Genomic DNA, 25,619 nt, shown 5'->3' with positions numbered 1-25,619 from the left:
GGGTCTTGTGCCCGTGGGCATCCGGTCAGCCACTGTGGGAACCGGAGGCTGGACCAGATGTGCTGCCTTTCAGTGCTTCTTGTGTTCCTAATTCAGCAGGGCTTTTCTTACATTCCTAAAAGGGGACTTTTTTGCAAAACAATTTTCCCCAACACAATTTTTGCATCCCTTCCCCCCATATACATTCTGTTTCATGCACGTTTTATCCTGGTATATGCATTTCTATGTATATACATTCTATTCTATATATTTATATGTGTGTGTGTGTGTATTCTATGCACATACCAGGATAAAGCGTGCATATAACAGAATGTATATGGGGGGAGGGATGCAAAAATTGTGTTGGGGGAAATTGCTTTGCAAAACCTTACCTGACTGGAGAACTGCAGAGCAAAATTCAGAGAACTGTGCTTCGGTCCACATTTCATTTCAGAAAGCGCGAGTGCAGTGGGTTTGCCTTTAAATGCAAACTAAATTGGATTCCTCCCTTGCAGTGGGGAAGATCCTTCCAGCAGCAACAGCAGAATCTTGTTTCTTTTCCCCAAGGAGTGATTTAGAGGCCTGTCAGTTCAAAAAAATCTCACCAAGCCCATATTTCTTCCTGGAGACTTCCTGGCTGAGGCCTGCCAACTCCGTCTCCTGCCCGCTGGTGATTTACCACGATGCCTCTCAGCGGCTGAGAGGTGGCAGGGGTCGGGCTGAGATAATCCCCCAGAGTTCTGCCTGCCTTATCGCCTGGCAGAAGTTCCCTGTGTTGAAAGAAAAGACCTCAGCTTAATGGAGCTGATCTGTGAACGGGGTAAAGGAGGTTGCATTTCAGAGATAATCACCCTCCTCTCCCCCCTGCACACACAAAATTCAAACAACTCTTTCCTGGTGGCCCAGGGCTTTGCACAGATGTTGTACAGATGCGAGGAGGGGAGCCCAGAGGAAAATGGGCAAACTTATTATTTATTGCATTCCTATCCCTCCTTTTTCTCCACGGAGCTTGGTGGCTCACACGCCACTCTTCCCTCTGCATTTAATCCCCACAACAACAACCACCACCCTGAGAGGTAGGTTAGGCTGAGAGGCAATGGCCAGCCCAGGGTCACCCAGTGAGCTTCAGGTGGAGATTCGAACCTGGGTCTCCCCGAGTCCAACACTCTAATCCCTACGCCATGCTGGCTCTCAAAAAACAACAACAAAAAAACACAAAATGTTCAAGAAATAAAAATGAAAAGATGCACAGTGGCCAAGTGTGGATATTTTCCCACAGATTCCCGAGTCACACTTTTATAAAACGGGAAATGGCTTTCATCGCTCGCTCCACATTTCCTCTCGCCATGCCCTGGCTTCCGGCGGAGATCCAGGCTCGTGTTATCCAGTCTCGGCTTGTTGTCCTGGCTTGTTGACCAGCTGGGAAAGCACATGGCCATGCTCCGTGGTGGCTCTAAAGGAGGATTAGGCAACTGCAATGAGGAGTAGAGGACTATCGAGGTCTCCTGGCCACAGTGGCTCAGCTCTGTCTTCGCAGACGGAGGCAGCGATGCTTCTGAATGCCAGTTGCTGGAAAACACAGGAGTCGCTCTTGGGCCCAGATCCTGCTTGTGGGTTTCCCCGAAGAGGCATCTGGCTGGCCACTGTGAGAGCAGGATGATGGGCCTTTGGCCTGATCCAGCAGGGCCTTTTTGCATTCTTGAAATTGCTAAGGGCCAGACCTTCACCTGCAGACATCTAAAAATGGACTGATAAGGAATGGATTTACCGTATTTTTCCGTGTATAAGACTAGGTTTCCCCCCCCCAAAAAAAAATGTCAAAAATTTGATGGTTTCTTGTACACCAATGGGATGCGGGTGGCGCTGTGGGTTAAACCACAGAGCTTAGGACTTGCCGATCAGAAGGTCAGCGGTTTGAATCCCCACGACGGGGTGAACTCCCATTGCTCGGTCCCTGCTCCTGCCAACGTAGCAGTTCAAAAGCACCTCAAAGTGCAAGTAGATAAATAGGTACCACTCCGGCAGGAAGGTAAATGGCGTTTCCGTGCGCTGCTCTGGTTTCTCCATAAGCAGCTTAGTCATGCTGGCCACATGACCCAGAAGCTGTACGCCGGCTCCCTCGGCCTATAGAGCGAGATGAGCGCCGCAACCCCCGAGTCGGCCACGACTGGACCTAATGGTCAGGGGTCCCTTTACCTTTACCTTGTACACGGATACATCTCCCCCCATTTTCTTAAATCGGAGTCCCCCAAAATAGGGGGCGTCTTATACATGGGGGCGTCTTATAGACAGAAAAATATGGTACCATGTGCTCCAAACATGCAACTTCCCTTGCTGGTTTCCCTTTGGGGCATCTACTTGGCCCCTGTGGGAACAGGATGCTGGACTAGAGGGGCCATAGGCCTGATCCTGCAGACTCTTCTGTACATTCTGCCTTACCATAAAATATCCAAGGCTGATTTTAATGAGGATGAAAAATAAAATTGTAATGGAAACTAGGAGATTAAAACTGGTGTGTTGTGTGTAGCAATAATTATAATAATAGTATCGATGAAAATTATCTGAAAAGTAAACGTATAAAGCCGCAGATGTACAGTCATTCACCTGGGAGTAAGTCCCATTGGGATTTGTGTTCTGAGTAAACTTGCAAAGGATTTGCACTATAAGAGGCAGGGAGGGCCTGAGAACATTAATTAAGAACATACTTCTGCAAGAATTTTGGCGATATAAAACAAATTAAATCTCATTTAAGTATCTCCATTTGCTTCATCTTGAATTACAATTTCTACTTCCTCCTCCATCTTCTCTCTCTCTCCCTCTCCAATTCTTATTTGTTGTTTTATTATTTCAATTATAAGCCCGCAGTCTCAGCCCTATTGACTTTTCAAATATTTGTGCAAGCCTGTGTTATGTTAAGCACTTTAAGAAATAGCGAATCGCATCCCTGCTTTGGCTGTCTCGAAATACTGTGACCGGGCAGTTACTAATTGGTGGCTGGGGGCTTTCCCGAGGGGGGAAATAAAAGGAACTGACATGGTCTCTTGATAGCTGGCAATTTCTGTCCCCAGCCCTTGGTAAGCAATGCCCTTCAGTGTCTGGGAAGTGCAGTGTCTCATCTTGAAGTGGAGAGAGGTTTCCTTTCCCCCCTTTCCTGGAACTAGCTAGCAGGGCAGATTGCATGGAGCTGGGCAGTTGTTTTGGAGAATCCAGAATATCCTTATTTTGGGGTGAAATGCAATGACTTTCCAGCAAATTCAGCACAGAGGGGCTAGTCCATTAGGGCCAACAGAGCACTGTCCTATCAAGAACATAAGATGATTTTGCGGGATTGGGTCCATCTAACCCAGCCGCCTGCTCTCACAGTGGCCGAACAGATGCCCCAAAGGGAAAGCTGCAAACTGGACCCCAGAGCAGGAGCCCTCTCCCCTCTGTTGTATTCAGCTGAGGAGGAAGAGCAGAGCCGAAGAAAACAGGAAGAGAGAAAAAGAAAAAGGAAGAAAAAAGGAAAAGGAGAGAAGAGGGGAAAGGAAAGAAAAGAGATAATAAAGAAAGATAAAAAGGGCTTCCAATTTTCCATTTGCGGGTTAAAAAGAAAAATATATATTTAAGACATTCAGTCCATAATAACACCCATCTTCGCCATGTTCCGTTAAGCAGTCTTTCTTTTAAGTCAGAATGTCTCAAAATCATTCATTTCTTTTTTTGCACGAAAAGCCCAAGGGGTTTGCCAAATTGTTTTTTATTTTTGGTCAGTATCCACCGTGTTTTCTCTTCAACGCCAACTTTGCCTCCATTCATTCCCACCACTGTATTGGAGGAACCTTGCATCACTGGGGAGTCGCTCCATCATTTTGGTGGCTCTTTTCTGGACCTTTTCTCCAGCTCTGCAGCATCTTTATTTTTTATTTTTTGAGGTGAGGCGCCAGATCCGCATGGGAATGATGCCACCCTCCCTCCCTCCCTCCCTCCCTCCCTCAAGAAAAGTCCCTTCTTCACGCAGCACATAGTCGAACTACGGAACTCCCTGCCACAGGAGGAGGAGGAGGAGGAAGAGGCAGGGATGGCCACTAACCTGGGTGGCTTTAAAAGAGGACCAGTCCACGAAGGAAGAGAGGGCTATGGATGGGTCCTATCCAGGCTGGCTCTGCTCTGCCTCCACAGTCAGAAGCAGCAATGCCTCTGAATGCCAGTGGCTAGAAACCGCAGGAGGGGAGCGTTGCTGTTATTCTCGGATCCTGCTTGTGGGCTTACCATTAAGGACATCTGGTCGGCCACAGGATGTTGGACTAGATGGAGGTCCTTTGGCCCAGTCCATCAAACGCTTCTCATCTTCTAAATTCAACTTGGAATAGACCCACAGAAATGGATGGACACAAGCATGAGGGCAGAATCCTGGACTAAGATGGGCCATTAGCCTGATCCTGCAGGCTCTTCTAATTCCCTAAGGTAAAGGGACCCCTGACCATTAGGTCCAGTCGTGACCGACTCTGGGGATGCAGCGCTCATCTCGCTTTATTGGCCAAGGGAGCCGGCGTACAGCTTCCGGGTCACGTGGCCAGCAGGACTAAGCTGCTTCTGGCGAAGCAGAGCAGCGCACGGAAATGCCGTTTACCTTCCCGCCGGAGTGGTACCTATTTATCTACTTGCACTTTGACGTGCTTTCGAACTACTAGGTTGGCAGGAGCAGGGGCCGAGCAATAGCTCACCCCGTCACGGGGATTCGAACCGCCGACCTTCTGATCGGCAAGTCCTAGGCTGTGGTTTAACCCACAGCGCCACCCGTGTCCATCTAATTCCCTAGTGTCCTCCTATCTAAGTTTCCCTGGCATTGCTTTTGTCTTCTGCAGCCAAGGTCGAGGATGACATCGGCAAGGCGCTGCTCGCCCTCCCCGTCGCTGCTTCCATCCTGCCCCTCCTTCCCAGTCCCTGTCGCAAGCAGGATCTGCAGGATGTGGGAGCTGCACCTGGCCCTCCGTCCAGGTCCTCCTTTCCCTGTGCAGGCGGAAGGGGAGAACTCGCCTCCTCAGTTTGGCTAAGCAAAGTCAGGATAGCTCTTTTCTGGGCTGACTTCCTGCTTGGCCAACTGACACCGTCTCTCCCCCAACTGCTCTGTGGTTTGCCTTTAACACTGGCCAGGTCACAACAACCAGGGAGGATAACATCTCGGCAGGTCTCAGCCCTTTGCGAGGAAGTCGGGCTCTGTTTTGTTCAGTGTTTGCCTCTCTCCCAGGAGCTCAGGGGAGGCATTATCCTCGCCACAAAGGCGGCCTTTGTGGCGTAGCATCAGGGAGACCAGGGTTCGAATCCCTGCTTGGGTAGGAAGCCCACACTGGGTGTCCCTGGGCCAGTCACTTTCTCGTACTCAGCCTAACCTACCTCACAGGGTTGTTGTGATGATAAAATGGAGGGGGGGGAGAGAAGCATGTAACCCCCCCTCCCTGCTTGAGCTTCTTGGGATTGAATTGAATTGCAAACAAATCCAGGCGAATGACCAATAAGCAGTTCACCTGGAAATACCTGCAAGGAGCCACAGTTCCTGCCCCACCACAACAAAATTTCCAGGGAAGACAATATTATTATTATTATTATTATTATTATTATTATTATTATTATTTACAAAGGGCAGTATAGCAGCTTTGACTGCTCCTGCTCCGCTGACCATACCAGCCCCACGGATCAGACAAGCATAGGTTGGTTTGTTTTATTTTGCCCCGGTGCAGAATATCTGAAGGGGCGTTATCGAAACCCAAGAAGCTAGCGGTTAATGGACAGAAATATTCCGCTTTGCTCCCCTCCCCTCCCCTCCTCCTCTTGAAAAGCAGCAAAGTGAGTTAATCAAATCTTAGCAGAGCTCCTTAATGTAATTAACACAATGCCGGGAGGTGGAGGTAATTAAGATTTGGGACAAACAGTTTCTCTTCTCCCCCAACGCCCCCAGATCTTTCCCTCCCGCAGGACCTCCTGCCAAAATGTTAATTTCACAGGCAGTGGGCAGCATTCATCTTGCCATGCCAACCTACTACCCAAAGGCCTTTTGTTTTGCATTATTGCCACTGATAGGGAGTTGATTGCTTGTTTGTCCAGCCTTGGCGCACTTGTTGATCTTGGGAGGCAGCAAGGAGAGCCTGCTGGATCAGGGTCAAAGGGAGAGAGCCTGCTGGATCTAGGCTAGCATCCTAGCCCCAGTGGGAAACCTGCGAGCAGGATCCAAGCACCTTCCTCCCCTGTGGCTCCCAGAAGCATTGCCACCTCCGATTCTGGAGGCCAAGCATAGCCATCGTGGCTGGCAGCTGTCAGTGGTCTTCTCATCCATGAATTTGTCTAATCCGCAGCAAGGTCCCAGTCCTCATGGTGCTGAATAGGAGTGAAGGAGGCTGACTTATACACTATGGGGCAAAAGTTTTGATCCCCTGCTAAATTTGCCCGTTTGCCCCCTGACGAAGAAATGACCAGTCCATAATTTTAATGGTAGGTTTCTTGTAGCTGTGAGAGACAGAATAACCCCCAGAAACGTCTCACCTCTGTAATTGCTACCAAGTACTAAGTCATTATGGTGCTGGAGGAGACTCTGGAGAGTCCCATGGACTGCTAGAAGATGCAACCTCTCCATTCTGAAGGAAATCAGCCCTGAGTGCTCACTGGAAGGACAGATCCTGAAGCTGAGGCTCCAAGACTTTGGCCACCTCATGAGAAGAGAAGAGAAGACTCCCTGGAAAAGACCCTGATGTTGGGAAAGATGGAGGGCACAAGGAGAAGGGGACGGCAGAGGACGAGATGGTGGGACTCGAAGCTACCAGCATGAGTTTGACCAAACTGCGGGAAGACAGGAGGGCCTGGTGTGCTCTGATCCAGGGGGTCATGAAGAGGCGGACACAACTAAACAACAACAACTAAGTCATCTTTCGCAAAGGGATTGAATACTTATTTCACTAATCATAATGCACATCAATCTCTTGACTTTTGTCTTCTGGGTTTCCTCTCCCGCTGAGCTCACCTTCCCTTCTCTTTTCCTCCCGCAGAATATCGACATCACCAACTTCAGCAGCAGCTGGAGCGACGGCCTGGCCTTCTGCGCCCTCCTGCACACCTACCTGCCTGCCCACATTCCCTACCAGGAGCTCAACAGCCAGGACAAGGTGAGGCCCCTCTGTCACCAGCATCCTTCAGATGGTCGGCGATTTGGTGGGGAAACCTTTCCCCTAGTGATGTGGAATGGAATTGCAGGGTAAACACACACACACACACACACACACACACACACCAACCATTCCTGACCAAGTGACCTTGTTTATTATTTAGTCATTTCATAAAATGTATTATATGCTGCTTGGTTGTAAAGAAAAAAGGGGGAGAACCAAAGCAATAAAATTTAACACTAGCAGAAATGTAGCAGCCATGATTTAAGACTCTCAGAAAGTTAAAATAACAATAGACTAAATTGCATCAGCTTTCTAAACCTTTGGACAGGCTTGTCTAAACGAAAACATTTTGGCAGACCCCAAAAAGAGGACAGTGAAGGCGGAGCCTGACATCAATTCCCAAGGAGTTTCAAATATAATCAGCCCCGAGTTTTTTTTTTAATAAAATAAAAATACATGATAAGGTTAATGTTTGGTTATTTATAAGTAGTTCCAACCTTTAATAACAGTTGTAAATTTTAAAATATTGATCCGGCCTTTTAAATTTAGATTTTGTGAGTGTGTGCTTTGGTTTTTAATATATGCTATTTATTTTTTGCTGTAAGCTGCTTTCAGTTGCATTGGGGGGGAGCAACTAAGAAATTTAATTAATAACAGTAGTCCAAAAATATCTGGAGGGCCACCTGGGTGCCTTTCTGCTGTAGCTACAATAATAAAGTCTTCCAGGAAGAAGCAGAATCTGAAACTTACTTCTCACCTGATTGATGTATACTTGAATTCACTTCCGTTTGTGGGTTTTGAATCAAGGAGTGCCTGTTTTCTTTCAGTTGTGGGTTGTGTTCCCAGCGAGGTCTTTGCCATTTGCACCTCGCCTAAGCCCTCTATTTCTCACCTTTTTTTAAAAAAGCAATTTATTTTGCAAAATTTTCCCCTATAAACACACATTGTGGGGTTGGAAAACTGCATTGCAAAATTCGGAGCAGTGCAAGTTTCAAAGAATCATGGTGTTTTGGTTGGCTTATTGCTTTAGGAAGCAACGATCGGGGAGCTTTCCCATTCAAAGGCAAACAGAATCTATGTCCTCCCCATCCACAGCTGTACCCGTGGCAAATGTCTGATGGCAACTGGAGGGGGGGGCAGGCTAATGTCAGAGAAAACAGCCCTTCTATCCTGACCTATTTGTTGTCTTTCTCTCCCCTTCCCCACAGAAAAGAAATCTCCTTTTGGCATTCCAGGCTGCCGAAAGCGTTGGCATTAAACCCAGCTTGGTGAGTGCTTTTGTCCTGGGGAGATGCATTGTGCCAATATAGCATTGGAGGGGATGAGGCCAGTGGGGGACCGGAGGGTGTGTGTGTCATATTTGCACCTGCAGGAAAACGGGCAACGGGAGCATGGCTTCAAATCCATTCCACCCTCCCTTCCATTTATCTAATCTCCCACTTTAAAACCAGCGACCATCTTCCGCCGTCACATCTTGTGGTTGTTAGTTCCACAAGTCAAAGAGTGCGGTTGCATGGGGAAGACCCTCCCTTTTAATCATCCTGAATCTCCTCGGCCAGTCAATTTCAGGGAGTTTCTGAGCTCGTAAAGAAAGGAAAATGCTTGGTTGAGGGTTTCCTGTTGTTTGCCGAACCCACCGAGGTTTTTGTGATTCAGAGCTCGGATAGTTCAGATCTGTTGCTCCTTTTGGTTTAGAAAAGCCAGCCTTCAATCCCAGACTGCACAGCTATTTATTTTATGGCATTTATGGTCCACTGTTCCTCCCTGGGGCTGGTTTTTATCCTCCTGACAGCCTTGTGAGGCTAGACCGATTCGCCTAAGGCCAATCCCCAGCAAATCCCACAGCTGACCAGGGAATTTGAACCCAGCACCCCCAGTACAACCTTAGCTCTGACTCTGCCTGCGCAGGTTTCGATGTGGGGGCGAGCAAAATGCTACTCGCGTTTTGCTTCTTCTATGACTCGCTCAAGTTTGCAGCCATAGACATGTTTGCTGTGGTGCAGAGGTGCGAAAGATCACGGGGCTAACAGGAACACACCAAGCACCCTTGCTCTTGCTGTCTTCCTAAACCTGTTGAGTTATCGCTTCTAAAAAGTCGTTTGCCCCATCGCACTGCTCCAAATAATTTTTTGCACAGCTACAGGGCTCTTCTTAAGATTGGGGGACAATGTGGCTAGGGGTTGGTGTGAGCCTTGAGTCGCCAAGACCTTGCTCAGGCTGAAATACACACCTCGGCGTGCATTAACTCACTCTATGTGGGGCTGCCCTTGAGACTGACCCAGAAACTCCAGCGGGTGCAGAATGCCGTGGCGAGACTTCTTACGGGGTCCTCACCGCGGGATCACATTCACCCGGTGCCATACCAGCTGCACTGGCTCCCGGTGGAGTACAGGGTCAGGTTTAAGGTGCTGGTTTTAACCTTTAAAGCCCTATACGGCCTAGGACCCTCGTACCTACAGGACTGCCTCTCCTGGTATGCCCCACGGAGGACCTTACGGTCTTCAAACAAAAACATCTTGAAGGTCCCAGGCCACAGAGAGGTTAGGCTGGCCTCAACCAGAGCCAGGGCTTTTTCGGCTGTGGCCCCTATCTGGTGGAATGCTCTGTCACAAGAGACAAGGGCCCTGAGGGTCTTAACATCTTTCTGCAGGGCCTACAAGACACAGCTGTTCCACCAGGCCTTTGGCCAAGGCACAGTCTGACCCCCTCCTTCGGTGATCCTCGTAGAACTCTAGCCCAATGGTTGCCATTGATTTGATTCTGATTTTAGAATGAATTGATTTTTGAATGTATTTCAATTAATTGACTGTGATTTTAAGTAAACTGTGCTATTTTTACTGTTGTTAGCCGCTCTGAGCCCGACTTTAGCTGGGGAGGGCGGGATATAAATAAATTATTATTATTATTATTATTATTAAGTGAGATGTCTCATAGCATGCAACCTTCCTCACCATCTCCAGCAACTTCAGGAAGGGCTGGAGACCCCAGAGAGGTCCTGTGCAGATAATATCAAACTAGATGGCCAACGGTCTGACTCTGTTAAGGTGCTTCCTGTGTTCCTGATTCAGCCATGAGGGCTGGAATCTTATTTTCGGAGGAAGGGCCTTAGCCCAGGGGCAGATCACCCCCTTTGCATGCGGGAGGTTCAGACGGCACTGCTAAGCAGGGCAGGAACGCTGCCGAGTTCCTGCTGCAGTGCAGACCAGACTGAGCTCAATGGACCAAGGGCCTCTCTCTATATAAGATGGCTTGCCTTAGGTTCCCTAAGGTTCCCCTCTGCCCTCGGGCAGTTTTAATAGAATCTTAGAATTGTAGAGTTGGAAGAGAAGTATTGCAACTCCTTGCCAGCTCCCTAGAAGCCTTGTTGTCGGCTGAAAACCAGCCTCCCCTCCCCACCCCAGAGGGCCCCTCCGCCAAACTCTCCCTGTTGAACTCTCCCTGCCTCCATCTCCTGAATACCTTCCCCAAATCAGGGGAACCTGACGTGCTCACGGCTCTCTGTCCCCATCACCAAGTCTTCCTGGCACACAACCGTCAATTCGCCGTCCCGTTCCCCCTCGTTTTATGTGAGCTTCGGTGTATGTGCGTTTCAAATTCATTTCTTTAAAAGACTTACGGCCGGGATTTAATTACTCTTGGCTACCACTCCCTCCTTGAAAGCCTTGCCAAGCAGATAGGGAGCCCTTCCGGCACAGGAGGGGGGGGGTGCTGCTGTTCCTGGCTGCCCCCCTACTCCATTTGCTACCGCGAGAGGGGAAGCGAAAGCCGTCACGTTCCCTGGGGCTCAGATGTGTTGGGTCCAGTGTGTGCGTGGGATCAGAGATCCGCTCCTCCCCACCCAGTTTTCTCTCTGGAGCTTCAAGGGAAGAACTGAGAAGCTTCAGCAGACAGGAAGAATGTTACGAGAGCGGCTGAGGGTGTTGGGCAGGCTTGGCCTGGAAGAGAGGAGACTGAGAGGGAGGTATGGGAGACACCTTCAAATATCCATGGAAGATGGAGAAAGCTTGTTTTCTACTGCTCCCACCAACAAAGGAGATTCCAGATAAATATCATCATCATCATCACCATCATCATAATTTATTATTTATACCCCGCCCACCTGGCTGGGTTTCCCCAGCCACTCTGGGGGGGCTTCCAACAAAATATTAAAATACAATAGCCTATTAAACATTAAAAGCTTCCCTAAACAGGGCTGCCTTCAGATGTCTTCTAAAAGTCTGGTAGTTGTTGTTCTCTTTGACATCTGGTGGGAGGGGGTTCCACAGGGCAGGTGCCACTACCGAGAAGGCCCTCTGCCTGGTTCTTGCAGCAAGGGAACCACCACAAGGCCCTCGGCACTGGACAGTGTTTCTTATGGGAAGAGTTGATTGACAGTGGAGATGGTGGACTCTCCTTCGTTGGAGGTTTCAAAGCAGAGTTCAGATGGCCATCTGTCATGGATTCCTGCATTGCAGGGGGTGGACTAGATGACTCTCAGGGTCCCTTCCATCCCTACAATTCTTTGATTCTATGAATATGTATGTACTCACACATTTACAAACTTCCTATGAAGATGATCTGGTATATTTTGGGAGACTGGGATAGGGAGGAGGAGATTTCACCTGCATTGTGCCTTTTAACTGTCCCTGGGGGTTCAGAATGACCCTCTGGTTCCCCTGCTGCAGCTAAAGTGCTTTACGTTTCCTTGTTTTCCTCCCTCCCAATGACGCTGCCATCTCTTCCCGTCACAGGAGCTCAGCGAGATCATGTACACGGACCGCCCCGACTGGCAGAGCGTTATGCAGTACGTCGCCCAAATCTACAAATATTTTGAGACCTGAGTTCCGGACCCGGGAGGAGGAGGAGGAGGAGGAAGGCGTCTGAAGAACACCATGCAACGCACTAGATCACTTTAAAAGGAAAACACTAAAGGGATCCTCCCCCTTCAATCCTGCCTGACAGAGGCCCCGGCAGACGTTTCTCGTGGCCCCAGAAAGGACTGGCCACGATCCAGCCCAGGCCTGCAGCCTGAAGCAGAGTGGAGGGGCTCTGCTTGGCTTGGGACTATTTTTTTTTGGGGGGGGGACGCAGGAAATAACATCTCCCCCATACTTGACCGTGCCAAATAAGACTCCTTTTCACCCAGGGTGCCCTGCGCTGTGGGGCAGAGAACAACTCCCCTTGTCGCCGGACAAATTGGTGGCCTTGTGCACAGCCTCTGCAGGTCCCCAAGGGCATCAGAAGTTGCTGCTTTCCCCCTCTTTAATTTCACAAAACCTGGTTGTGGCTTCCCCTCTTCATGGGTCCCATGGAAAGGCTTCCTTACTTTTCTCCCCGGAGGCTCAAGAAAAGAGCAGAGTGGGCTGGCTTCCTGAAACAGGCTGCGCTGTGTGGAACAGCCAGGACCCCTTGAAACATGACAGCATCTTTGGAAAAAACAAAGCACCAAACTTAAAATCCCCTTACAAGGCCCCCCTCCCCTAATGACAGCTGCCTTGGCCCTGTCTCATGCAGCTGGTAGGACGGTAGAGAGAGCCAGGCTGATCTTGGCTTTTGCAAATTCCCCCCATCCCAGGACTAATTTAGGGACTGTCGGGATCTGAATAGGCTTCTGTCCATCCAGGACCTGCACTGTCTTGAGTTATGGATGCAAGGAGAGGAGGGTGGAGCCCTTCTGATCGTTGCTCCACAAGGCTAGAGGAAGCCATTATCAGGCCCAGATCTCCTGCACACCCAGGATCTGTGTTGTGACTGGATCACCTTGATGCCCGATTTAGTCCGCTGGGGTTTTTTTGCAGAACAAAGACTGCTTGTCTCTTTAACTCGTTGCACGGGGATTTGGGCTGGTGTCTTTTCCGTAATAGTGGGAGAAGCGGTGCCTTCTAAAATTCTCCCCGCCCCCCCCCCCCAGTGCCTCCAAGTTGGTGCAGGAGATGCAAGAGTTGTGTTCTGTTGCACAAACCTCCTTGTGTTGCTGCAGACATCTTATTTGTCTAATTCACAGGGAACATCTGCAGCCTACAGGAAGTTGCTGGACTAAAACTCCCACCATCTCTGACCATGCCTGATACCCAGGTTTAAAGGCACCAGTTGCTAGCTTGAGTAGTGGAGAGAAAAGGTTGTGGGGGCAATGTGGGGTTTTTTTTGGAGGGTGAAAGGGTGAGTTCTGCACATGCTGATAGATTTTTTTTTCTTGGGGGGCAATGGCCTTTGCGAGGCTGGTGGGGCCAACAGCTTTTGGAAATCTGGAGTTGCCAAAAAAATAATAATTTCCTGCCACACCCCACCTGCCCTTTTCACAGCCGTGCCAACAGGAAGTCTGTCCCATCCGAGCAGACACAAGGCAAAAGCTTTACCTGTTGAATTTCCACCTACTGCGCTTCTGCTAAGAGCGCAGGAACCCTTCCAGGGGAGAAGAGGGAAGAGTTGGCAAGCCTGTGAGGGGAGGGGAAGTCTCTGAAAATCTGCAAGTTAACTTCCTGTTGAAAGTGACTTGTCCTTAGCTCACAAGGGAGCCTCAGCACAGCTGATTTATGCGGCGTCAAAAGCCTGAAAATTCATGCAGGACTGAGGGCTTCTCTGCAAGGACTCAGGTGCCCTTTAAGTGTGAGCTTGAAGCGTTGAGTCGATGACCTGTGTGGGTGAAAGCCAGGGTTGGCAGCGCCAAATGCACTGACCTTCCCCAGCCCCGTTTCACGACACCTGCGTGTCACCCAAGGGCCACCACGAAACCTCCTTGGCTGGCATCAGGAGCACCTGAAGGCCACCAGGTCACAAACACAAGTGGCGCTTCCTTTGGCTCGGTAGAATTTCCTCCTTGCCGCTTTGGTGTGACTCGCTGGCTCCTTTCTGAGACTCGGGAGGCAAAGCCTGTCACGGGAGTGTTGTGTGTGGGTGACATGACCCGTGGGCACGAACCCCAGGGTCCCCTAGAGGATGCTGTGAAGGAAGCGCTTCCTTGCCACGAGGCCTTGTGAGCAGATGCCCACATCGCCCACATCTGCTGCCGCTTCTTCCGTGCCCCGTGGCTCTGCAGGAGATGTGTTAGACATCCCACCATAAGGTCACAGAGGGTTTGGAGGACAGCCTGCACACCCAAATTATCATCGTGTGTTTTCTGTTACTGGATACGAAGTTGAAGGTGCCAAATAATTGCTTGAAGTTGTTCGCTTTGCCAAAGGAGGAGGCCTCACTTTCTGCCGCTGCCTCCCAGCCCAGTTCATCTCATCAGTGAGAGAACATCAATCTCTTTCCCCGCTTTTGGTTTTGGCTTGAGCTGAGCTTCCCCCACTTTGTTTGGGTCTCTCCTTCCCATCCAAAGCCCCTTCTCCCCTTTGACATCCCAACGGCTGTGGAAAGAAGACTTCAGGCAGGCCTGGTGTAAGGTTTCTGCCTGAAGACTTTCAGATGTCCGGCGCTAGTCCTCATGGTTCCTAGTCAAAACCTGCCAGTCTCCAGACATCATCCAGTCATTCCAAAATCGTTTGCCATCTTCTATGGAGAAAACGTGCCACCGGGTTAAAGGAAGTGGCACACCACCTTTGCATTTTCATCAGGCAAACAGATCTTTAACTTGGGGGAGTCAGGTGCTGTGGGGAGGGAATTTCCTGTGGTCGAGGAAAAGTACGGTTCCTTTAGTGAGTTGCGTCCAACGCCAAGGTCTGTAGCCATGAGTAGATGGAACAAGAACCCCACAAGGTAGACAGTGGGGGGGCCCTCTAGGCATAATGGTACCCAAACTCCCACCCGCCCCTTGCAGCCAGCATCAGTTAAGGCTGAATAGTATTCCAGCAACTTCTGGAGGTCCCTGTGATTGCAGCCTCTGATGTTACTGCCCCGTGATCTGCAGGGGAAAGGAGATTTCTGTGCTGCTGTCTGCATTTTGCCATTTTCTCTACTTTAAGAGGAGGTCTGTCGTTACGTGTGAGGCAGGCAGGGGCAAAAAAGTCTGAGGTCCTTTCAGGACAGCTTCATCCCGCTTCATTTAAACCGGTCCCTCAGACTGTCTCGTAAACATTAGTTGGCAAAGCTGTGTGTGTGAGAGAGATATATATGCCTATAAGGTTAATGTTTCTGGGCCATTGAGTGTCCAGGTGTTGGAGTGCATCAGAAATATGGTTTACCGGGGGGGGGGGGGGGCGCTGGGAAAGGGAGGTTTGTTGGCTTTGCTGTGCACCTCAGTTGGAGCAAGAGATGGAGGAAAGGCGGGAAGTGAGTGAGGGTTCGCGTCTGGTCACCCTGAAGGTCCGGTTTGGTTTTGCCTCCAGAAAAGCAGGGGGAAGAAGCATAGCTGTCAACTTTTCCCTTTTCTTGAAAGGAATCCTCTTTGGGATAAGGGAATTTCCCTTAAAAAAGGGAAACGGTGACAGCTATGGGAATAAGGAGGTTCCAGAGCAAAGCGAGGCGTGGTTTTGCACCTGTAACAGTTGCAAGGAGAGCAGATGAGGTGTTTGAAATGTCCGTGTCAGAATGGGAGTTTTGTCTGTATCGGTTTTGTCAGTAATGCTGAGCTGAGGTGTCCGAAGGAAGCCTGGGCAGGTTCTTTGCCAGAGGCGCCACCAGCCTCCTGGTCTCTTGAGGCCTAGCATCTTGAAGGGAATGTTTTAGGGGCAGGTTCTGAATCTACTTCCCTTGCTCTTGAAGGTTGGGAAGATAGACAAGGTTGTGTGTGTCTGTATCTCCTCCCCCTAAAGTCCCCATTTTCCTTAGGACTCCACCTCATTCTCCCTCCCCATCCCAAAATGAGGTGCAGGAATAGAAATCCAGGGTGACACTGAGCTTAATTTCCCCGAGGTTCTCAGTCACTGAAATGCCGCCAGATTTCAAAGCCTGCTGCTTCTCTTTTCAACCCTCCTCAATTTAGGGTCCACCTGTGCAGGGTTTTATTCAGGCACTTTCCACTCCTCCTACTGCGGCTGAAGCCAGAGGGTGGCCTATTAGCTTGTTCCTCCACACAACACTAGGTGGCCGCATCAACCTGCGCCCACCTTTCCCCAAATGATGCCAAGGGGGGCACCGTCCTTGACATAGGAGCATTGGGGGTCGTGTGACTGTAGGCCAGGGATGGGGGGAGCCCAGTGTTCCTCCAGATATTGGACTCTGAAATCCCATCATCCCTGGCAGCTGTGCCGGCTGGTGGCCTTTGGGAGTCCCCAACAACACCTCCAGGAGACCCTCCTCACTTGAAGGATTCTCCCAGCCCATCTTACATGCTTCTCCAGTGAAATGCACCCCATAATATAATGCAGGGAATTGGGCATGGACATCTGTGGGCTGCGGATTTCACTGGATCCCAGCAGGAGCAACAAGCGAGCAGGATAAGGCCCGGGGGTTCCTGACATCTGGAGAGATGCTGGAGCCCCCCACCCCACCCCATAATTTTGTAAAAACCCAAATGACTCCTGAGCAGGTGTCCCAACTAGAATGGCTGGTGTCTGCAGGTGCTAATGATCTTTCCAATATGCCATCGATCGACTCCAACTGGCAGTGAACGAACAGAGTCCTTTCCTCTGCTTATTAACCTGTTTTGGGAGAGCTAACAGATTCTGGATCCCTGCCCTGCCTTCTATTATCTTTATTTTTTTAGCCTTTACACGTGCCAACTTCCAGATACATTTTGTTTGTTCATCATTTTGTTTGTGAGCGTTATTAAAAAAACAAATACCGGACCTCTCTCTTGGCCTGGCCAGGGTGCTTCAAGTCTGAACTGTTCCCGCCGGAGAGCAAAACCATCTTATTTATACACCAAGAGCACACTAGAATGTACAGGCCCTCGGAGACTTCAACGGTCGAGGATGTGCGACTGCCAATGTTTTTATTTAAAGAAGATTAACATTACTGAACCATTGGGTGCAGGGTCTGCATAATATTTCTAATAAATGCCTTTGGTTTCTGACACTTGGCTTTTGGTGCTGCTCTTGTCTAGGCTGCATCCTGTCATTCCTGAGTGGTTTAAACTGTTAGTCCTTCTTCCCAGGACACACAGGGAATTGTAGCTCTCTTAACAACTCTCAGCACCCTTAACAGCATCCTACAGTTCCCAGGATTATTTGCGGGGGGAGCTATAACTGTATAAGGTAGTAGGATACTGCTTCCAATGTAGAGTGCAGACTGGGACAGAGTCTACTTAGAAGTAAGTTCCATTGAGCCAGATGGGACTTGCTCCCAGGTAAATAGGATGGCAGCCTTCTAAATATTCAAAACATATACACATAACCAATGTCGGGGCAATTAACTCCAATTTAATTAGATTTCTTTTTTTAAAAAGTACTGACCACACCTCCTTGAATAACAGGAGCAGGTAAGAAATATATTCCCTTGCCATTCTTACAACAACCCTACAAGGTATTATTGCTGACCAAGACATTTGCAAGGGGGGGTGATAGAGAGACTTGTCAACAAGCCAGGATAAAACACAAATCAATGAATTGCAAAGCATTAAAGCTATAAATTGTGCAAGCAGCTGCTACCTAACGCTTAACTCCTAAAATAAATAATTTGACACTTTAATATGAGGAGTGAAACAAAACAGTATGTCCAAATGCATAACTCCTCGTCAAACTCCTGTGTCCCTTTAAAATCAGTATGTGAACATTCAGTATTTTCCAACTACAAATCCACAGACATGCCACCGACCACCTGAGTTGAGCTCAAGAACCACAGGTGGGAACCCCTGATCTCTTACCAGAAAAGCCAGATGCGTTTCAGCCACGGAGGTCTCACCTTTTAGCCAACACGCCTGAACCTTAGATTACATTACCACTCGCTGTTTTCTAAATTTCCAAATTGCTTGGAGGTGGGGGGGAAATACAGTTGCGCTGACATGTTGAACTGATATGACAAGTGGCCAACAACAGAGAGATGTAAAAATAAGTCTCATACCCCAATGTGATTGGACACCACCACCACTTTGTGTTCTGTGTGGCTTGTGCAGAAGCATTTGATGTGATGGACCAGGAGGCATGTTCAAGCGTGTGTGTGCATGCGCCTCAGTCACCATGCTGCATCAGCATCAGTTCTCCTGGTCCCACGGCCACCTGCAAATTTCATTCTCCCATGGTATGCAGGAAACAGATGTTCTGGGGCAGGGGTGGGCGAGGCAGTGGCAACTATAACATCCACATGAATGACGTATTGTGCCACCAGATGTGTTGCGTGCAGCTGCTAGGCCTGCATGAACAGGTATGGGGGGGTGCATGGCAGAGAGTTGGTGTAGATGACCCTACCCTACCCTACAGCTCTTTCTCAGTCTGTGCTAAATCTTCATATGACAATGTGTCATTGCCCAGAAGTCTGTGGCTGAAAGAGGAAACTGGACCCCCTGGGGAGCCGTCAGGACAGCCCCAGGGTGTCATTTGCAAAGGCACCAAAATAGCCCACCTTGAAGTCTTGCTCATGAGAGCAAAGCGACTCAAAGCATCCTTAGCCTAGTGGGAAGATCTCAGCGCCCACGTTCTGTGTTGTGATGAGACCAACCAGATGAAAGAACTCTGCCTTGTGGGGAGTCAGAACAATGGTCCACCTAGCTCAATACTGCCTACACTGACGGGTAGCTGCTCTCCGGTTGGCAAACGGGGAGTCTTATCTCCAGCCTTACCTGGGGAGAAACGTGGTTCCGTTTGTGTTCAGAGGCAGCGATGCCTCAATTCGCACTTCCTGAAAGCCATGCGTGAACTGGAAATGCAGCCGCCCGTTGAAATTCACGCTTCTCAGAATTCTGCAGTTCTCCAGTCAAGCGATGTGTGCAAAAAAAGCACAGGGCAGGGTAAGGCACGCCTAAAAAATGCAAATATTCATAAAAGAACATTAAAAAAACATTTGCAAAAAGTGAGCACATTGGGGCAAACTGCTTACAGACGTGTGTATATTAGAAATTCACCCTAAAATCCTGATGAATTTCCATGAGGACATTTTTTTAAAAAATTTACAATAGCTACAGAATTCAGCTTGCAAAGAAGCTCGCTTTTGTTTTTGAGAGGCACGGTCCTAGTCCTCATGATTCTGTGAGAGTGGGATGCAGGACTTGATGGGTCATTGGCCTGATCCACCAGCCTCTTCCAATGCTCCCCTGGTGGCTGGTGCCCATTGGGGCTGGTGGGGCAGGGACCCCAAAGAGAGCCACAGACAACAAGAGGCAGAGCCAGCTCGTCCTAGTTTCTTCCTCCTGAGACACAGAGATGGAGGAGGAGGAGGCTGACACCCAGAGCCACTTGCCAGCTTGGTTTTGAGAAACAAGGCAGGGCAAGTGAGAGTTGGCGAGGGCAGTCGGAGGTCTGTGGGGCAGTGACCCATTTGCCCTAACGGACCGGCTGCCATTGCAGGGAAAAAGGGATCGACAGGTAGAAAGAAGCAGCTCAACGGTGAAATGAGTCACGAGTTTGGCAACTCCATTCCAGGTTCGGCTCCAACACCTGAGGCCAGGTATCCTAAATTCATTGGCAGCCGTTGCAAACGCTTACATAACCCAAACTGGTTTGCCTCTTCTGGAAATGACAGAGGCAGCTCATATTTCAACCAATTTCCTTCTCCGGGGGCTGGAAAAACACAAGAGAACAATCATTCTCAGGCTTGAAGGAAAGGGTGGAGGTTTGGAGAGTTGGAGGGGACCCTAAGGCTCATGTAGTCCAAACTCCTGCAATACAGGAATAAATTAGGAGAGTAATTTATTTTATTTATATCCAGCCTTTCTCCTAGTGCAGGACCCAAGGAAACTCCCAGAATAAAACAGGGATAACTGAAAGCACACAAATATATATTTTTTAAGCCACCAATTAAATAAGTAACCCTATGAAAAACGGTGCTGAAGGGGGCATCAGGCAACTCTCTGGGGAACTCGCAATCTCAAGATAGACTGTGCTAGAATATGGAAGTTCCACTCAGCAGGCATGGTTAAAAGTCGCTGATGGCTCCAACTCAGTCAATTTATACTGGCAAAAGCTGACATCTCAGCTTCCATTTCTGGGAGAGAAGTGCGCAGAGCCCTTCTTTTGCAAAGTCATCCATTTGTACCTTTTTGGTTGCTCTGTTTTGTTCTGACTGTGCGAAGTGCCGGTGTGTCTCAGGCGGGGAAACCACACTGATGGGAACTTTGCTACTTGCGAAGCCATCTACACCCTCCAAGAGGCTCTGTCTCGACCTGATACACAATCCTCTAACAGCACCTTTCTCATACGCGGTGCTTTCCAGATGTTTTGGACCTGCAACTCCTGTCAATGCCAGGAGCTCTGGGTAAAACATCTGGCCAGGATGGATGGGAGTTGCCAGTCACCACCACCCAGAGGGCACCAGGTTGAGGAAGGTGGCTCTGATTCAATGATGGGGAGCCTGTGGCTCTCCAGATGTTGTCGGACTCCAACTCCCAGCAACCAGCACGGCCAGGGATGATGGGAGTTGTAGTGCGGCAACATTTGCAGCACTGCCAACATCTGCCCAGTCTGGATTTGAGAAATCTGGCATGGAACTTCGCACCCGAAACTCTCCAAAATCTACGTTAGTTGTTTTTGGGTTTTTTTACATTTTAAATCACCCTTTGGTCCTCGGATGGACAGCAGTATAAAAGTTTAATAAATATAAAATGAAACAATAATAATAATAAATAAAATGATGTGATTTCTGTTCGGGGAAGGGAGAAAGGCATTAGAAGCAAAGTAATTCACAACTTTTTTTTTGCAAATGAGAAGGGCGTTTTGAGTAACCATTTCCTTCCTTCTCCATCCAATTTGTTGAAATTCGGGGATTCCCGCCCACCCACCCCTGGTCCCAGCTGCGTGCAGGAACATCCTCTTGGCATGTCTGCTGCCGCTGCCGCTTTAAATACAATAGAATCATAGAACTGCGGAGTTGGAAGGGACCCCAAGGATCATCTAGTCCAGCCCCCGGCAATGCAGGAATACGTAGCTGTTCCATACAGGGATTGAACCTGAAACCTTGGCATTAAGAGCACCACACTCTGACCAGCTGAGCTATCCAGACTGACATATTCATAGACACACACCCTCTCCTCTCGCCAACCCCTCTGGCAGCTTCCCCTGGCTCACTCTACACACAGCAAAGTGTGGGGATTCAAACCAGGGTCTCCCAAGGTCCTAGTCTGACACGCTAACCACTACACCACTCTGCCTCTCCACTGGTGCCTATGCAGCTCAGGGCCAAGTTACATGCAAGACCACACCAGCATGGCGTAGTGGTCTGAGCTCCTTGAAGGGGTAAAGTGGGATATAAATGCAATAAATTAATAAAAATGAAACAAGGCAGACCTGTTTAGGTAAGTTTTAAATGTTTGATGTTTTATTGTGTTTTTAATATTCTATTGGGAGCCGTTCAGAATGGCTGGGGAAACCCAGCCAGATGGGCAGGGTATAGATAAATTATTATTAGTAGTAGTATTTATTATTATTATTCTTATTAACAACCCCTTACCTTTCCACCTCATTCACCCCTTCCCTATTTCTCCATAGACTGCCCAACGCCCTCCCCTCCCAACTCCCTTTTACTAAACCACTGACTGAAGGGCCTCACCTGAACTGGCCTTTCCCCACGCTGCAGTGTGCGACGACACCTTACGTTTTAATGTATATTGGAAGATAGAGAGATCAGTCCACAGGCCTGTTTGCCAGCAGTGCCCAGCTGGAAGCCCCCAAGCGAGGCATCAGCTTCCCCTGGCTTTTTGCTTCAACAGCTGGCGTTTAGCAGATAGACTGTGCCTGGATATGGAGGCTTCATGGAGCTATCACGGCTAGCAGCCGTTTGATAGGGCCAGCCTGCTTCACACACTCGCATAAATCCTTAAAAAGAAATAAACCTGGCAGTAGCCCTCGCGGCCTCTTTCCCTTCCCTTCTCTCATTCTTTTTTATCACCACACCAAACGGCAAAGGTCTCTCTGAAGGCTGTTTACAGCACAACACCAAACTGAAATCAGGGCAGCCAATAAAATCTGCAGCGAGCGCAACCTTTTCATGGCACCGCGGGGAAACGCCGGCACTAGCACAGAGTCAGGGAGGCAGGAACGAAGGACAACTTTTGCCCAGCTTTAAAAAGACGCCAATTAAGAAGCAAACTGCTTTGGCATTGAATGGTCACCACCGGCCTTGTGAAAGGGGCAAGGCTTCTAGCCCTCTTGATTGGCTTTTGCACTTTTTTTAAATGTCCACTTAATCAACCTGGACATTTGCCCACTTAATCAACTGGCCCCAAAGCGTCCTGCCTTCTTGCAGGTTGAGGGTCTTTTGCCTTCTTTTAAATGCCCGCTTAATCAACTCAAACACTTGCCGACTTAATCAATGAGCTACACCCTGAATAGCTACCGTAACAATCTTCCCTTTGCCACTGTATGGCAAATGAACAGGCTGAATGATGCAGCCTTGTTAAATAATTCCAGCAGCATCTTTCCACAAGGGAGACCCCCAGCCAACAAGATCACCCTCTCATCACTGTGATCTTTGTGCTCCGAGCTGATCTTTCAAACAGTCCCTTCTGGAGAGTCGTGCGTGTGTGAGATCAGGTCATTGCAAAACTCTTCGGGGTGGGTTGAATCACTGACTCACACACACAAAGAAAGGGAGGGCAAAAGAGGCAAGCTCTCCGAATGAGGCAAATAAATCTCTCTCCCATGACTATGTCGGAGAGGGAATGGTGAGGAAAAACGGGATCTCTCCGGTCTGCGGCTGGGGAGCGGCTCGACCCAAGCGAAATCGTCCATCGATGACAGCCACATCCGTTGAATCTGCAAACCGGCTCCTACAAGATCAAATGCCAAAGATCTCCTCAAGTCCAGGGACTTAAGAGAGCCGGCCCTATCGTTAGGCCTAACCTTCGCTTGGAGAGCCGGTGTGGGGCAGCGTTTAGGGTGTCGGGTTAGGACTTGCGGGGGGTGTGTGTGTTCATGGACTATGCAGAATAAGATAAATTAACAGGAAGGATTTGAAACCTGCAAGATCAGAGATTCTTAGAGGACTGGAGTAAATATATGAATTATTTGAAAAGTAATTGTGATGAACAGATTAGGCTAGTAGGATTGCAAGAAGTTTTGTGAGGTGGATTATTTGAAATATTACAAGAAAGACTATGAAAAGAATGATTAGTTAAGGATAATATAGAAATTAAGAAATGCAGAATAAGTGATTAAGAAAGGAAAATCATCAGAGGTGTTGACGGAAGTCTAAAATATTGTATAAAGTGAGAAGATATGTTGTATGACTGTTGGAACTGATATATTATAAAATCAATAAAAATGTATTTTTTTTTAAAAAAAGGACTGGGGGGGTTCCAAATCCCCACTCGTCCTTTGTGAAGGTCACTGGGGGGTGACTTTGGGCCAGACCCCTCACAGGATCGTTGTGGGGGTGGAAATGAGGACGAACAGCGTTCCACCTCAAGCTCCATGGAGAAAAAGGGGGAGATATGGATGCCAAAGTTGTTGGCATCTGCATGGCTTGAGAGACAATGGAGTGTGCCTTCGGGGGTGAAGTCAGATTGCTGTGCTAGCAGCAGTGAAGTGACCTCCCTGGGCTGCAAGTCTGGGCAGTGGGTCTGGGGGTGCTGGGCTGGCCAGACGACAAGACCCCCCTCTCGGCCTCGCTGAAGTGGCCCAAAGGAAAGCAGAGCAAGACGTTTGACACCCATCTGGTTGCAGGAGTTTTGGGGTGTACAATACACCACCCCACTGTCTCAGGGACTCCACATTTGTGTTGGGTTTACACCAGGGGTCAGCAACCTTTTTTAGCTGTGGGCTGACCCTCAGACCATGTGGGGAGCCGTACTATATTTTGAAAAAAAAGAAAGAACCAATTCCTATGCCCCACAAATAACACAGAGATGCGTTTTAAATAAAAGCACACATTCTGCTCATGTAAAAACACCAGGCAGGCCCCACAAATAAACCAGAGATGCATTTTAAATAAAAGCATACATTCTACTCATGTAAAAACACACTGATTCCGCGGGCTGGATTGAGACGGCAATTGGGCCACATCTGGCCCCCGGGCCTTAGGTTGCCTACCCTTGGTTTACATTTTAACCTTTTCTTCTCCCGAAGAAACAGAAGTTTAGGATCAGAGTTTTCCTTCTCCTTAGATGGGCTCCCTTCCTAGGAGGAAGAGCACCATCAGTCCCTCTCTTTTCTCTACGGCACATGAAGAAACAGCCTTCATGACTGTTGGACCCAATCTTGCTCTTGTCCGCTCAATCCATTCGTAAATACAGTGGTACCTCAGATTACAGATGCTTCAGGTTACAGACTCCACTAATCCAGAAATATTACCTCAGGTTAAGAACTTTGCTTCAGGATGAGAACAGAAATCGCGCGGCGGTAGCGGGAGGCCCTATTAGCTAAAGTGGTGCTTCAGGTTAAGAACAGTTTCTGGTTAAGAATGGACCTCCGGAACAAATTAAGTTCTTAACCCGAGGTACCACTGTAAACACAAGGCAGATTCTGGACGGGGAGGAGGAGTTTGCAGCTGGAGTCGGATGCAGGAAAGACTTTCGGAGTGGAACGGACTCCCTCCTTCGTTGGAGGTTTCTAAGCGGGGGGGGGGGGGATCTGCCAGGGATCCTTTCGCTGTGATTCCCTCCCCATAGGGGGTTGAGCTAGATGACCCCTGGGGTGCCTACAAGCTCTCCAGTCCCATGTTTCTATAACTTGTGCTCACTGAGCTAGACGGCTGCCTCCTTTATGTGCCGCGGAGGACCCTGACTTGTCTCCAGTGTGGTAAAAATAAACCCCCTGCGTCTATCCTGTCGACTTCTGTATCTGGGAATGGGAAGACTGGTTTGCCCTCTTCGCCCGTCTGCCTCTCAGTGGAGGGGTCTTTAATTTCCCACACTCGTCTGTGCAACATGCGCCATCTTCACACGTAAGCCGGGGATGGTGGGCCTCTCCCTTGGAGGTAAAAAAATATATATGTGGCCCTCCATACCTCTCTGCCCGGCCCTCAGACTCACCCTCAGGCCACACCCCCTGCAGAGCCACGCCCCCATGCCAGCCCTGTTTTGTGGCACCCTTGGGTGTTGGTTCTTGTCAGGGCTGGATTTAGGTTTGATGAGGGCCCTGAAGGGAACGGCTGTCCTTTTTATGTCCAGCTGTCCTTTTTCAACAACAAATCGTCGCTGTTTTTTTGGGAGGGGGGTTGAATATATGCTTTACAGTAATTTGTGAATCTAATAGGTATCTAAAGCCATTTACACATAACAAAATATGTATTTTATCCAAGTAACTGTCGAACTGAAGCACAATTAAGAACCAGTTATATTTTAGGGAGCAGGCTAGCAGGTGGGGCCCATTACTTACATCCTAGGAGCCTACACAACACAAAACGCTGTTGCTGTATGTAGGTTTTATTTTATTTGTATTTTATCTTATATTTTGGAAATGTACATCCAGTTTTTTCCCTTTAATTTTTTAGAGGGCCCCCAAGAGAGTGGGGCCCTACGCTACAGCTTGTTTAGCTTACACAGTGGTACCTCGGGTTAAGTACTTGTGTTAAGTACACAAACTTGACATGAGCCAACAGTGTGACGCGGCAGCT

At 48.9% G+C, this 25,619-nt stretch overlaps 2 protein-coding genes across 5 annotated transcripts in view; one reads left to right on the top strand and one right to left on the bottom strand.

Moving 5' to 3' along the window:
* SPECC1 (sperm antigen with calponin homology and coiled-coil domains 1) overlaps positions 1-16,992 on the top strand; it is a 105,196-nt gene extending 88,204 nt beyond the window's left edge. For 3 of the 4 annotated variants that reach the window (XM_083715027.1, XM_083715029.1, XM_083715028.1), the window contains 3 exons: positions 6,999-7,115; positions 8,327-8,386; positions 11,849-16,992. In XM_083715027.1, coding sequence (XP_083571153.1) covers positions 6,999-7,115; positions 8,327-8,386; positions 11,849-11,938 — 267 coding nt within the window. In that variant the 3' untranslated portion in view covers positions 11,939-16,992. The remainder of the gene's footprint in view (positions 1-6,998; positions 7,116-8,326; positions 8,387-11,848) is intronic. The other variant, XR_014558461.1, reaches the window with a different exon arrangement.
* The window catches only part of ZSWIM7 (zinc finger SWIM-type containing 7), a 70,970-nt gene that overhangs the window by 1,256 nt on the left and 44,095 nt on the right, over positions 1-25,619 (bottom strand). The window contains exons 7-11 of the mRNA XM_083715318.1: positions 18,694-18,872; positions 7,876-8,010; positions 6,229-6,333; positions 2,584-2,659; positions 372-749 (exon numbers count right to left, since the gene is read on the bottom strand). The gene's annotated coding sequence lies outside the window, so the exon portion shown is untranslated. The remainder of the gene's footprint in view (positions 1-371; positions 750-2,583; positions 2,660-6,228; positions 6,334-7,875; positions 8,011-18,693; positions 18,873-25,619) is intronic.

Source organism: Podarcis gaigeae (assembly GCF_964106915.1).
Source record: "Podarcis gaigeae genome assembly, chromosome: 15".
Classification (NCBI taxonomy): Eukaryota; Metazoa; Chordata; class Lepidosauria; order Squamata; family Lacertidae; genus Podarcis; species Podarcis gaigeae.
The sequence above is the reverse complement of the archived record's forward strand: the minus strand, read 5'-3'. Positions and strand labels throughout refer to the sequence as shown.